General features: G+C 37.6%; 1 protein-coding gene across 2 annotated transcripts in view; it reads right to left on the reverse strand.

The window, feature by feature from the left end:
* Positions 1–1,875: 1,875 nt before the first annotated feature.
* Positions 1,876–15,367, reverse strand: part of LOC139125050 (ras-related protein Rab-13-like) — a 178,082-nt gene continuing 164,590 nt past the window's right edge. The window contains exons 5-7 of one of the 2 annotated variants that reach the window (XM_070691163.1): positions 3,750–3,839; positions 2,544–2,657; positions 1,876–2,236 (exon numbers count right to left, since the gene is read on the reverse strand). In XM_070691163.1, the coding sequence (XP_070547264.1) occupies positions 2,141–2,236; positions 2,544–2,657; positions 3,750–3,839 (300 nt within the window). In that variant the 3' untranslated portion in view covers positions 1,876–2,140. The remainder of the gene's footprint in view (positions 2,237–2,543; positions 2,658–3,749; positions 3,840–15,367) is intronic. The other variant, XM_070691161.1, reaches the window with a different exon arrangement.

Here is a 15,367-nt window from a genome sequence, read left to right on the forward strand (position 1 = left end):
GTTAAAACAATGCTTATTAAGATAGAATAGACCTTGGGGACAGATATTCAGGTTCTCAAACTTTTCAATACTGATTTTGTCTACAGCTTGCAAAACTTTCCAACGGCTTATTTTGTGAAAATTTACTTTTCTCCATAGAGTGAACACAGAGATCACAGCAAATTTAAATTTCAAATGTACGTAAATATTTATTTCTCAAGTATCTGAAGTCATTTATTTCTCAAGCATCAACTGTTGCATTGTGACCCCCTTATTTTGATTCTTGACTTAAAAAGGGACATGGTTTATAGATTGAGCTTTTCAATTACAAGGCACATTTTTCGATTACAAGGCAATGTTTTACCTTAATACACTCGGCATAAATGCATTTATGAAAACTGAAAATCAGAAGAGCAAATCAGTGGATTTGTATCGTTTACATGACACAAACATCTCTAACTTGACAAAAGAAATAATGCTTAACTTTACATACTGATGCTTGTTGGCTGGTTCAGGGGTGAAAAATGTTTCCCCATATAATTGCCACTCATTTGTGGCACCAAGGTAGGGTTAGAAATATTATGGCAACATATTTTGTGATATTATCACCAGTATTTGCATTAAATTAACAAATAAATCAAAAGGCACTGACAATTTTTTGTTGAAAACATCAATCTGTACCTGTGCAACTTTAAAAAATTTTGTGTTTGATGCATAAACTTGGCTCTTACGAATCATTTACTGTAAACTAGTACGATGCTGTGATAGTTACCATGGACACTGAAATAATTTTCTCTGAAAATGGAAAATTACAGAGAATCAAAAGATACCTATCATAATGATGACTTGACGACCATTGTCTGCCCTGATTTATTGTTATCAATATAGCATATGGACCTGTTTACTTGAAACAAGCAGGTGAATAGGTCAATGATTGAGGAGATATACCATAGAACTCTAAAACTTAAAATAAAAAGAAATGAATGTAATTAGTAAATATATTCTGAATAAAATCTTATGTCCAATAGTTCAATATAAATATTTCTGTTTACATATGAATGTACATGCATCTGCTTGGTTAATATTACAGCAACTTTGCTTACATCAATCACCCTTTCACAACAAGACCAGTGCAAATTTATTTTCAATAGGATGCTTGGATTTATACATTAAGAAATAGGGGTGAGAAGGTACCGTAAATGTCATCGTTATGTAGTTCTCTTATCATTACATCTTAATTTTTGGAAAAACTTTACATAAATTTAGTCATAGACTATTCTTTGGATTACTGGTATTTTAATGGGTTTCATACGCTGAACTGCTCTGAACTGGGAGATGATTAAAGTTTGGCTTCATCATATCTTATGATATCTACATTTCCAATCTGCTGTAAAATTGGAAGTTAGCCTCAACTTGTTTGTCAAACCTGAGAAACAATACTTTACATCTGATCGTTATATACATGGTTTTCTGTAAGCACATCTGATGGGAAAATAGCTACTTGAAAACCAGACAACAATTTGCTTGATGTTTTATTCTGTGGGGGACAGGACAGATGGTATATGATTAGTGACAGTGTGATACTTTGTTCAATGACAACACATGCATAACAAATGAACTCATTGCATCTGGGGGGACAGAGGTGTGGCTCAGTCTCTTTACTGTGCATAAATTTGCATAAGTTACATGCACTATCATCCTGTGGATAATTTGCATATTTATGATAGTCACTCACATTTAGATTTGTTTTGAAATGTATTTGTTTTTCAAAAGAGTATAATTAGTTCACAATTCCAGTAAATTTTTTTGGTTCCGGGAGGTAGAATAATGATAATGTTATAAATTTTTTGCACTTCAAAACTTCATTCATATAGCGATTTGAAGTCAATGCAACGGTTTCATTTGCCTTGGGTGTGTTTTACTGTCACAGTGATCAATCTTCTCTTGTAAAATATTTGGAAGAAAAATACAATGTTGTATCAAGACTGATGGCTGAGTATTTTCCATGATCTGTGACTCATGGAAAGGTGATACAATCATCTGTGTATTATGGAAGACTGTTTCAAAACATTTTTTCACTGCTTTCTTAGTTAAAAATAAATAGTATATTAAAAGTACTATTTCAGCCATATTTGTTTATTGGTTTGTGTTTTCTCTACTCTCAGCATCTGCAACCACTGGTGAATGATGATTGGTCCCCTGAGTTGTAGAGTTCACTGCCGTGTATTGTCTGGTGGACATTGTCCTTTCTATTTATCTGAAAATTTAAAAGAAAAAATATAATGTTGAGAACAGTTTGAAATTCCCTTATTGTCAAAGATGGCAGTCTTTACAAACACAAAAACAGAACATGAATGTTACATTTCCAGTCAAACAGCATACAATCACGGTTGCAGAAGAGTAACTGTAATACAATGGAATTTCGAAGATGCAAAATTTCAGCCTTAAATTGATCCATCAAATTTTAATAGCTATGATTCAACTTTGAATCTCAGTATATCCTGAGATTTACATCAGAATTCTCCAAATATGGAACACTAAAGATGGCCCATAACATATCTCACCCGTTGTTTATTTTTCATCAACATCTGATTGGCTAGTACTCTGAATCCATGTTCCACATTGTGATTGGTTTTGGCACTGGTTTCTAAAAGTTCAAGTTCATAACTTTGGGCAAGCTGCGAGAAATAGAAAATTGAAAGAAAATGAAAATCAGTTAGATATTGCAAGGGACTTCTTTTACTCACTTTGACATTAATAGATTAAAACTGGAAATGTTGAAGTAGTATATTTATTTATTTATTGTATATATTTCCATGATATTTTCCAAAAACTGAAACTTACAAAAATTCTGTCAAGAATCTAGATTTTGAAACATACTTGGAAATAACCGAGAATATTTATTACATATAACCCATCAATGGATAAGAGGGATGTCTTGTCTGTCACACACACAATATTCTGATTAAATTGAATTTTCACAACCAGTGGATTTTAGCTGACAGGTAGTTGTTTTTGACAGCCATTTTCTACATCCCAGGACATGAAGATTACTGGACACACACCATTGGATACAAACTGGAAAGGGTTTCCTTGAGGAGGGTTGTCAGCAATGTAGGCACTACGTGAAAACCCAATAATTCAGATAAATTCACATTAATGAGTTGCATGTATTATAGAATAATACACGTGAATTCACATGAATCCACATGAATACAGGCTTGCTGAATACAAAAAATGGATTCTTGACTGTATTCATCTGTATATGCACTGTTCAGCTAAAATACAGGCAAAAATCCATATTAATACAGTAAGTATTATAGGGTTTTTATGCAGTGAGGGTAACCTGACCCTTGAGGCAGTGGATAAATAAATCTTGTATTTTAACCCTTTGAGCGCCAAAGTCAATTTTTGTTGCCTTTACAGAATGTACCTCAGTCAAATTTTTTCAGAGTTTTTGCCAAAATTTTGATAAAGAACTGAAACCAAAGATATGTGATTGCCATTTGGTCCAAAATTATCCATAAAATTACAGAAAAATCCATAAAATTAGATAAAATGTTGCAGTAAAGTTTTGGTGGCAAAAATCACAGCGCTCAAAGGGTTAAAAGGTTTGGTCTATTATGAAAGTCAAGCAAAAATTCACACTCTACATTCATATGCTAGGGCAACTGTTTTTGTGTGTTATACTAGATCGCATTTAAGGCTCCACTTTCATATATTTGTTGTTCCCACCTCATTGGCAATCCAGGAATAGATTTATAACTGACCTGCGTCGCTCTCTCTGTTCTAACTTCTCTGTTGACTTGTCTGTCTGATCTATTGCCAACTATTACGATACAAACTTCACTTGACGCATTCTTTCACAGAAAACAGGAGTGTTAAGCATGAATTTCTAATCAGTAAATGCTCGAATATTGCTGAAATTATTGCTTTCTCAGATAAAATATGTTTGGAAATCACATCAGTTTGCATAGCAAGCACAACATAATGGAGTATACAAAAAGTTAATAATTTAAATATTGCACCACTAGATAAGGATAGCATTTTTCCCTTACATAGATTCAATTTTCATTTATTAGAGAAAAGCAAATCTTAAAGGAAAAATCCATTTTGTCCTGAGGTCACAAACAAAATCATCTGCTTGTATTTAGCAGCAGAGAAATTTCTGACACTTATGCAGTTGCGTACAGTCGTTAGTGATTTTGTATACTGATTGACTTTATGCTAGTATTCGATGTTTTCTTGATATCACAGAAATGTCAAGAAATACAACCTTGGCCCTTTCAAATTGTAAATTATTAAGCTGCTATGAATGACATACCTATAAACAGTATTGTCAGAAATTTATTATATTCAATAGCATGGGTGTCCCTGTATTAACTTCAAATTCAAAAGAAAAGAGTTAATTGCCTTGTTTATTTTTTCAATACAACTAATGTATCTGAATGCCTCCCCTTCACCCCCTCCCCCGATTATTTGCCTTGAAAACAAGGGCATGAACTTACCAGACTTGAAGTCGAATTTTCGTATTTTCTAAAATGACAGTTATGTACTTGAACTCTAGATCTGCGAAAAAAATTATTTGAAAATAATAAGAACGTTGGTGGAACCAATGTGAGTCTGTGACCTTACAATGTCCCTGACTGTTCTACTAAAATGTTGAATTAAGTACACATGTACCTATTCCAGGTCAACCTGACCTCGTCTCCTCCTTGAATTTAAACAGAAACTGCACCTGGATAAAGGTTATACTTTGTCATCTACAAAAGGTCATTAGAATTGTAATGAAGCCATTGAAAACAGTAGGATTGTTACAGGGAGGGTTGACATAAGACCTTGATGTCATCAAGTTTATGTGTTCAAGTATACAACCGTCAATCATTGACAGCTGTTGAGGTTCAAGTTAGATTCACAAAATGCATAGAATTATGACATTTACTACATGTACAACACCAGTATGTGCAAATAACATTCAAGTTGTACGATAATCTATCACACTTCTGCTTTTCTGTAAAACCCACAGCAACTATTCCTTTCATAGTGTTGACAAGTGAACTAAACACAAACAATATATGGTTCTACTCCATAAGGTATGTTAAAGTGTCTGTGTACGCAACGGGTATGCCCAGGAGGTCATATCATAAAGGACAAACAAAGCTTGCACGTACACAAGAGGTCACATGATGAAAGAACTACTTGTAGCAAACCTCAGTCTAGACGATAAATGCATTTAGGAATGGCAGGAATGCGCATTTCTGCATGTCGTTTTGTTTGTTCTGCCCTGCATTTGAATTAAGTGTTCAACCTTATGGAAAAATATTACAGCGATTAATTTCAAAAATTTATATCCACAATAAATCTCCACATTTGGTGACCTCACCGACTTTCGTTTACTGACACAATATCATGGGGGGGAAGCCAAATTTTATTATATGTATCTGTTTATATTCTCGAAATTTTTCTGTTGCAAGCACTTGAACTTTTTGTCGAATACAACGCTTATTTGTCACTTAGGGACTGGTCAGTTTCTTCGGCCTGGGGGGGCCGGTGGATTATTTTTTGCCGACGTCAAAAAGTGGCTGACCCCCCCCTATTCCAAATTTTGAAAACAGGGTGACCCCCCCTATTCCAAATTTCGAAAACAGGGTGACCCCCCCCCCCCCGGCGCGCGACATAGGTAAAAGAAAAGGTGGACATAAATTATATATATATATATATATATATATATATATATATATATAATATATATATATAATATATAATATATATATATTATATTTTACATTTTACATACATTTATATTTTAAATAGTCATTCTATGTTTTAATGAAATTGTTGACATGTCAGTTGTAAGATAGGAATTTCAAAGTGTCAATCTTAAAGTTTGAATACAGTACATTTTGAATGAGCTGTATTTTGAATGAGCTGTGAATGTATTTCACCCTTTCTATGCTTAACCAGGTGTCCTGAACTGTTGTACAGAAATGGATGTCAATCATTAATATCAAGAGGAAAAAGCAGTGAATTAAAATTTTGATGGGTGTTAAGACTTGCCAACCATCCTATTAAATCTCCTCAGGAGCCATAGAGAGCTTTTTTAGCCAACTCTGATGTATACAGTGTCTGAGAGGACCTTTTCTGGTAACATTGAAACCATAAAAGCACAGCTAATAATGACAAAAACTGCCTTCTTTAACTGTTATTTTGTTCACAACATTTTTCTATCTCTAAAATAAGTCATTGTATCAATATATATATTGTATTTGTGCATGTTGCTTTCTCATACTGAATTCTCATAGAGAGAACGAAAAGTATCAGGAATTTGTCATCCTTTTCATATGAAATGCAGATTTCATAATGGTACACTTTCACTGAGCAAACATCAAGATATCTCTGATTTATTAAAGTATGGCGCCCGAAGGGCGCGCCGAAAAATATGAAACATCCTGATATCTCTGATATATATGCCTTGTATATTAAAGTCATGCACCTGAAGGGCATGCTGAAAAATGTCTGATATATTAAAGTAATGAACTTGAAGAGCACGCTGAAAAATATTGAACATACAGACATCTCTGATGTATGTATGCTTGATATGTTAAAGTTGGGCGTGCTGAAAAATATGACTGATTATTAAAGTTACGCGCCCGAAGGGCGCGCCGAAAAATAAAACTGAATGATGAAATTTGTGGCTGACACTAGCATTTTAGGCAATGATGAGCCTGTGTCAAAATTCAAAAACACACTGACCCCCCCTATTGGGCATTTCAAAAACATGGTGACCCCCCCTATCACCAAAGTCAAAAACAGGGTGACCCCCCCATGAATCCACCGGCCCCCCAGGCTGAAGAAACTGACCAGTCCCTTATTGCGTCAAAATAAAAACTGACAACGCTACGGCAAGTTATAGCACCATTTGCTTTACATACACTACACTGCACTATTTTTGTCTTGTTGGTTTTTAGTAGCAGGGTTGGGGTTTGAGGTCTACGGGGTAAACGTAAACTGATACATCAGACGATGGTAGCCGCTGTGGATTTAAAGTGTTCAGCTATAAATATTGGCTGCGTCACTTCTATAGAGAATAGACAGGCAGTACCGTGTAGCCACACCCAACATACACGTTGAGCATGGGTACCATCATGTTTTACACCTAGCCTATTCAGAACCTCTCCACAATTTAGGTGTAATAGTTTCAAGGAAGTAATCAAAGTAAGAAAGTTTTGAGTTAACATTCCACAACTGCAAAAATGTTCTAGACAATCCATCATGGGCGACAATAGGGAGAAACTTTGCGATATATAGAGATTGCACAATGAACACATGCAAACTCCAATATGAAACTCCATGGAGGTAGAAGCAAGACTTCGGGGCTTCTACGTTCTTAATCCGGGGTACTCATGTATTCAAGTTCAATCCTGTGAAATTTACTCACTTGAATGAACCTGAAATGTCTGCACCGTACTTGGCAACACAATTAAGTTTTAACAACACATAATATCCACATGCACGTCAGGAAAATTGGACATATATGAATATGCAATATATAGCTTGCTGAATAAACATGCCTTTTGAACTGCTTGCCTTTGTTGTAATAAAAAAGTTGGACAACTGTAATACTCCTCTGTTTGGATTACCGAATGCAAAAGTCACACTTGAAAACAAATTCTGCTGCTCCAGCCTCGACTGGTCACCTGCTCTAGTATATTTAATCACATCACACCTGTCCTGAAACAGCTTCACTTGCATGCTCCCTGTAACATATGTAGAATACATTCAAAATAGAGCTTAAATTGTATTGTAAAGCCATTAATAGGTTAAATTAGCCAGTGTTCTCGCTAGAAAAAAATGATATGGGCATACTCTCCCAGTCTGACCAAATAATAGCACGGAAACACATAATTTCTGTGAGCTTAATAAAAATGTTTAAAAGTCAAAATGTAAATACGAACTTTATTCTGTGCATTGCAAAGGCACGAAGAACATCAAATAAATCTGCGATAAAGTGGTCTATGACATCAGCAGCCCCCTCATGATGCTCTAAAGCTTGGTAGCAACATAAGCAGTATCAATAAGACAATGAACTGGTCAAATAATAATTTCCATTCAAGGTAATACATTACCAGGTCCATGGGACATTTGTAATTTACAAATTAAGTAGGATCATCCTGAACCACCGATAGTTAGTAGTGGTACCAGGTGTCCGGAATGGGTAAGCGTACCCTGCTAGCATGCTATACCCGTCAGGATTGGTCCAAAAATTTTCTAAATATTGTAAGAAATGATACAGGATATGAATCACTGTAATAAGTCAAAGACGGGAACGCTGTCGCTAATCATTTGAGTGACCGAAGTGTCATATTCGGCCACAATGTCGTCATATCGACCGTAGAACTTTTTGAAAGTCCTCACGAGTCTTTTTGTTGTGTATCCCTGTCTCACTAGTTTTGATGACAAGCTATAGATAACAGATCAGGAGGGCCTGCTCGTCCACTTCAATGATTTTCCTTGGACCTTGTGTCTAGTGTTGGCATAGCGTGTTGGCCCAGAGCGATGCAGAGGCTGTAATCGTGATCTGCTTTAGCTGTGTTTTTCATCGCATTTACAGCTGCATCCAACCTGCATCCTTCATGTTCATCACACCCATTTAAAATTTCTTGCTTGAAGCTTCTCAAGTCCACGAACAGGTACACCGTATTCTTCAAGAAATCGATCTCACGAAGGAGGACCTGGTCTTTAGCACCCTCCGCAAAGTATCAGAGGACCTCTTTCCAGAAATGCCATTGACATTCTCATTGATGATGGTGTTGCTTTCTAAGGAGGGCATTGTGCCATAATGGTGAACATGCTTGTACAAGAAGCTCTCGCCGCTGCCATTGTAGCCAGTGACGTCTCGGGCAAAGCCCTCATCTTCGATAGTTTCGTGCTCGATCTGGATATTCATAAGGGAGTACCCCAACCAGCGGTGTCCTCAGAGACTATCAGATGCGCAACTGGCGTCAGGGTAATTTTCCACTCAATGTGGATCGAGGGTGCTGTGGCATGCAGCGCCATGGCTACTCATGAGTGGGTGCCAGATGCAAGATGCCATGCAAGCGGCTGTCCTCATCACCTTGGGCGTTGGCATCGCCAACGGCGCTTCTCAGCTTTCGAAGGTTCAGGGCCAGGATGCGACAAAGGGTCATATTCTTTCTGGATTTCTTATGTTTGTAAAAATCTCTGTATGTCTTGATCGTGTGCCATTGCGACAAATCGAGCACGGTCTCGCCTTCGAATTTGAGGACCTGCCGGCTGACTAATAGTATGTTTTTGATCACATTCTGTCTCATGTTGTTGTCTGCATAGCCTTTTATCTCCGGATCAAATACCAGGTCGAAAGAACGAGATAAAGGAATTCAGTTTCTATCCATATACCAAAAGTCTATGAAAAATGTCACTGTATCAAGATGGCTAACTCCTCTAAAACATAACAATTTCACCAATGCACCCGATGAGATTTCCTCACTCTTCGATCATACAACAGTCCCCTGCAGCTCCCACAATTTCTTTAATAAGCCTTCAAATTGATGACCTAATTTTCTAGAATGAATATGTAAACAATTACTCACTCAGATTGCGAATATCTGTTCCTCATGATTAACTTTCACCAACATGGCAAGGAAGAGACTCAAAACTGTGTGTTTCTGGACGGTAATCTCCAGGTATTTGCATCTCACATACCATAATCATGCGATCAGACCACAGTTAGATAATTATTTATTCGAAACTCTCCGAGTCCTGACGTCAGCGACTCTTAAACGCCTGTGATGACCCATAGTTGACCTTAGTGAACACGGAGATTCAATCAGAGTTAGCCCAGACCGACGCGACTTCAGGTTCGCATAAACTCAAAGTGTTTTGTATATGCAAATTTGATGTGGGCCTCCATCAGATAGCGGCGTATTGAGGTCAAAACACTTGGTCATTTGAGAATAAATAATAAATAAGCAAATTAATGCTGATTAAATGTAGTGGCGCCACTGAGTGTATGGATGCGCTGTTTGCTCTCCCCCCATGGTGATGACTAAAACTTTGTAGAATAGTCTTCAAAATGCCCAAAAGATATATCTTCAAAATCTTACATAATTCTGACAAGGTTTCTACGAAGGTCAGTATTTGTGCTCGCTCTTTCCAAAGGTCATATATTTGGTTCCTGCAATTCAGGTGCGACGCTTGATGAATGCAAGTCAGACCTGGTGCCCGTGTTTACATTTTGTTTGGGTCACTTAAGGCAAGGTCATAACATAGCAGAAACGTTAACAAATCGCCTAGAGTGTTTCTTTGAATATTGTTCTAGCATGGCCACTGTATGCGTGTTACGTTATCAGTAAAAGGTTACTGTACCGGCTGAACAGTGTGTGAGACAGTGTGATAGTTATTTGAAAGTGCGCAAAGTGCAGCTACGTCATTTACCCTTTTTTATCACAATGTTTCAATGAGTAAAGAATTATGAGACATGCCTTTCGATGCACAAATACTCTAAGCCTTGCGCCAGAATGTTCATATTCATAGATAAAGTATAAGTGTTTTCACAGAATAATGCATAATTAATAAAAAGGGTAATGGAGAGACGTAAATATATAACCCGCCACCTCTACGTTTTGCAGAGTGCGGATTCCACGGAACCATAAATGTCCCGAAAATTTAGGATTACCTAGGTTACTGTTGATTTACTTTCATGTTTCTTAGCGACCACATGGGATGGGGGCTTGTTTTGCCTGGGGGGATTGACAGGGATAGGACAACATTTGCCCACAATTTTCTTGTTAATTGATGATGACCATGACCTTTATTTACTTATCTTAGTAATTCAAGAGTTGGAAGATATTGTCTTGAATTCCAATGAAAGACCGGCCCTAAACGACCTTTGAGCTATTTTCACGTACCTGAGCCAACAAATAGGCAAGAGGATTGGTTTCCATTGTATATTGACAGAAATCTCACAACAACTTACCTTCAATTTAATGGAAACTTCGACAACTTTTACCTATTTCTGCATAACTCAACAACCACTTAAAGCTAGTAAATGAGTTCTTCTTTGCTATTGACAAGATTCTAGCGAAAACAAATCTAAAAAGTTAAGGACGACGTCAGAAGACCGGTAACCTACTTTTAGCGTATCACAACAACTATAAGGCTAGAGGCTCGGTTTCTGTTGGATATAGATTATTACAGACCACTCTTTTTCGACCATGGATGACTTTTGTCCTTCTTTCCATACATCAGAAAGTACAATTAGTACAACACAGATATTCGAGTGAATAAAATAGACATTTAGGCATCCGTTTTAAAGTCATCTCCACCTCATTAATTATGAACGTATTTGATTCTTTGCTAATCAATGGGGCGCAATTTTTCTTTATGTGGTTAGTGATCAGTACGGCAGTGAATTGAAATCCTGGACTTTCGGGTGACACTTGGTGACCTCTGACACTCTTATCAATATTTCAACGGGTACAGTTGTTGTATGAAGTGTCATTTGGCATATAAACGAGGTTGTCTGTTTAATCATTAATCTGTCCAATTCATTATACATAATATATCTTGATTTTAGGCAGATGTCAAAGCCCGAAATTTTTAATCCAAAACTTTAGGGTGACCTTACATGACTTTTGTCCTTATTTTACGTACCTCAGAAACCTGAACAAGTAAAATTCAGGTATTTATTGGGACAAGACACCTTATTTAGGCTGTCTGCTCAATGATCATCGACAACACCCGTTACGTAATTGTCGAATTCTTACATATTTATTTGAACTTGACTACTCTAATACTTGATCATGTGAAATGTGAAGACGCAACAATTCTATTCATGACTGATATAATAAGAAAGTCAAATTTTAAAGATTATCTAATCTTTAACTTGAAACAAGACAAGTTAAGTTTTGGTCAATATATACCAAACGGCGATGAAAACAAGTTATGTATCGGAAATCATTTAAACATCCGCTACTAAATCTGTAAATTCTCCCATTCATCAGATAATACATCTTCATTTTCAATTTGATCACACAATTGTATTGCAATGTATTGCAGCTCACACGAGCATTTTAACCATTACTACTCACTGTTTATGGTAAATTAAAGCCCCAGTATTTGTAACTTTTAACCTTTTTTCATGTTCGAAATTACATATTATTCTCTTACATCCATCGTGAAATGTTGTTCAGTAAAGAAATAAGCCAAATTTGTGCTCCTGTAGTGACATACAAACACTAAATATTGCCCGATCGAGTTGGATTGCCGCGCGGGTTTGTTGACAACTTGTAGGCTGTGCACGTGATCGAGAACGCCGATACTGATGACATCATCGAGCCTGCAACATTCCTGGGGCCTTGCCATGCCACGCCACACTGCCCATGGTCGCCGGCTGAATGACCTGCGAATGGTTTTATTTTGTTCTTCTCCGTTCAAATACGTACTGCTACTGTGTTTCAGAGGATACAGAACTTTGGCAGAGGAGGCTGACATTCTATTCTGGTACCGTGTGCGTTATATACGGATTATTCAAACTGCAGTCGGCAGTGCACCGATGCGCACCCTGCAGTTGGTCACTCAGAACTCCGGGTACCGATGTAAAATCAAGACGACACTATATACACTTGGCTCACTTCTGTAGGCAAATAGCTATCAAAATTGAGTAACTTGAAGTAATAAATTTCAGCTGATTGTCGCTTTAGCGAAGGTGATTGCGAAATCCAAGCAACATAGTTTGGCAGTGTATGGTAGGCTGTCGAATGCAGTGAACACGATGGCCTTTGGCAGCAAGTAAGGGAACCGTCAGTATTTACGACCTGGGGGTCATTCAAAAATTGAAAGTTTTAAGGGGGTGCTCAAAATGTTTTTTCTTTGTCTTACTCTGTCTTCAATGACATAATGATTAGTTGATTATATATATTTTACTCTGATACATATTAAATAAAAAGAAAATAAATACTTTAACAGTACAAAGAAATATCAACTAGATGGAGCACGGCAAAAAAACTACAAGTAGCTGCTACTGCTAGCAATACTTATTATGAAAAAGAAGATAGTGACGATGAGAATGATATCGTTGTTCATGTACGCAATGGCACCAGCGACATTAAAGATGAGGATCAACAGTGGTGATGATGATGTCACGTAGTAGTTTTCTGCAGTCGTTACCAGGGTTGAAGGAAAGGCTGGGTCATGGAGAAATGTTCTCGACAGATATCACTATAAGTGCACAGGGTCTAGGACAAAACTGAACTGTTGTTAATTCATCCTTTACATTATCATAGAAATTTATATTTATTTGACTTGAGTTCAACAACCATTTGGACATTTAACCATACCATAATGACATGCTACCCATCCAAATTTAACAATGCTATATGGTCGGAGACTGCTTATTAGGTGAGCTTTATATAGATATTGTTACATGGGCTCAGGTAAGCCAAACTTTCTGTTAGAGAGGGGGTTACTCAAAGTCATCATGGTTGGCTGGGGTGTGACTCAGAATTTCGGAGTTTCTAATGTAATTCCTCCGACCCCCAGATCGTAAATAATGACGGCTCCCTAAACAGCTGTGAACGCCTGAGTCAGAACGATTGGGGCCAGTATACGCACTGCTGTATCTCAGCGAAAATTTAGAAAAAAACAATGGAGCTACTGCTAAGAAATTTACAGACTCTTGGCTCTTGATGCATCAGTTACTGAGCTTTTATACTGGTGAAAAAGGCATTCTGAATACAGCGGTAAATTTCCTCCCAAACGAGAAAGGATAACACGCGGGCATTCTGCAATGGACACTGTCAATTTACCTTGCTGCAGGCCCCACACCAATCTCGGCCAGGCCCCGCTGCACTTCTACAGTCTACGACCTCCATGTAGTACAGCCTTACAGGACTAGTAGCCGGCCAAACACACAAAAAACAACGTCGCAGTGTAAAATCCGTAGGTCAGAACCGTTGATCATAAATTTTCAGGACCAGTGATGTTTAAAATTTTGTATTGATCACTTCATTTAGGTTTATGTGAATGACTTTCTCATCAAGCTGCGTGTATAATTGTCCCGGGCATTGTCCATGCAAATTTGGGGCCTGCCTAGCTCCCTCCGATCGTCTATAGACTACAGCCAAACTCACAGTCCTGAGCAAATTGTACAGTTGTGAAAGTCAGATATGTATCATGAATTTTATACAAAAATATACAAAACAACAGAATCAAACCAAGAGGTTAGTTTGCTGTCGGGCCGGGTGCGCAGGGGACGACTTTGCAGTGAGGCCGGGATCTCTCTTGTGTTCGAACTTCAAAGCTTACAATGCTTGGAGCTCCATCGCGTCGCAGCTAGCCGATACTTGTTGTACTACTGTACTCCTCGTGAGGATTAGATACCCATTACGTTCGATACTATTTTGAAATACTTTTAAATTTAATAAGTAAGACTTTTGTACTGCATTCAAGATAATTTTTCCTTTCTGAGCGTTTTCAATTACGCCGTACGGCAACGATATGCGAAGTTGATAGGCTGTGTTGCCTGCAGCGTAGCCTGGCCGTACACAAAACTTCGTTTGAGTAGACGTAGCAGAATCAGTCCCGTCATTTATTTTCAACGAAATTTTCATTATACTCCATAATGGAAGAAACGACTAGTTCAATGATTACAATGGTGAAGTGTTGAATTTTTATTCATATTTTCATGTTTTCTCTCTCAATTCATTCAGCAAACTTGATCTCCGTACCATCGGTCACAACGTGCAGTGCCTTGCATCACAGCTCCCTCCACCCAGGAGGGACGGTGGTTTAGCTGTTCAAGACGTTTGTTTGCACGGCTCATTATAGTCGGAACAATCTGTAAACACTTACATATTTATATCTTTCCGGTATTTCACCCAACTTTCGCGCGTTTTTAGCTGAGTCTCCAGTTTCGATGGACCAGACCTTTTCGAAGAGTGTATGGTTTCTACGGACGCCACAGTAAAACTTGCGTAGATGTGTTGAGCATGCGCGGTGGTGTGATTACGTTTCGTTTCGTGTGTCAACAAAGCTGACTTCTGGTCCGGACAAGAAGTCATTTTTCACTCCTTTTACTGTTAATCGTGAGGCGGGCTGGGCATGCAAACCATGCGATTCAGTATTAATTATGGTCTACTTTCACATACTGAGGATGTCATTTTAATCAAAAACATGAAAAAAAATTGTTAAAAGTTACAAATACTGGGGCTTTAAACTTTGAAGGTAAAGTGTCATACAAAAATGGAAGGTAGAAAAGAGACGTAAACCTGCGCGTCTCTGAAGAGTCATTTGTAAATATGTTCACCACACGTACAGAAACAGTGCTATCATATGCACATTTGACCAACAATTCAAAAATAGGCGATGC

The sequence above is a fragment of the Ptychodera flava genome (genome assembly GCF_041260155.1).
Source record: "Ptychodera flava strain L36383 chromosome 23 unlocalized genomic scaffold, AS_Pfla_20210202 Scaffold_24__1_contigs__length_23054250_pilon, whole genome shotgun sequence".
Taxonomy (NCBI): Eukaryota; Metazoa; Hemichordata; class Enteropneusta; family Ptychoderidae; genus Ptychodera; species Ptychodera flava.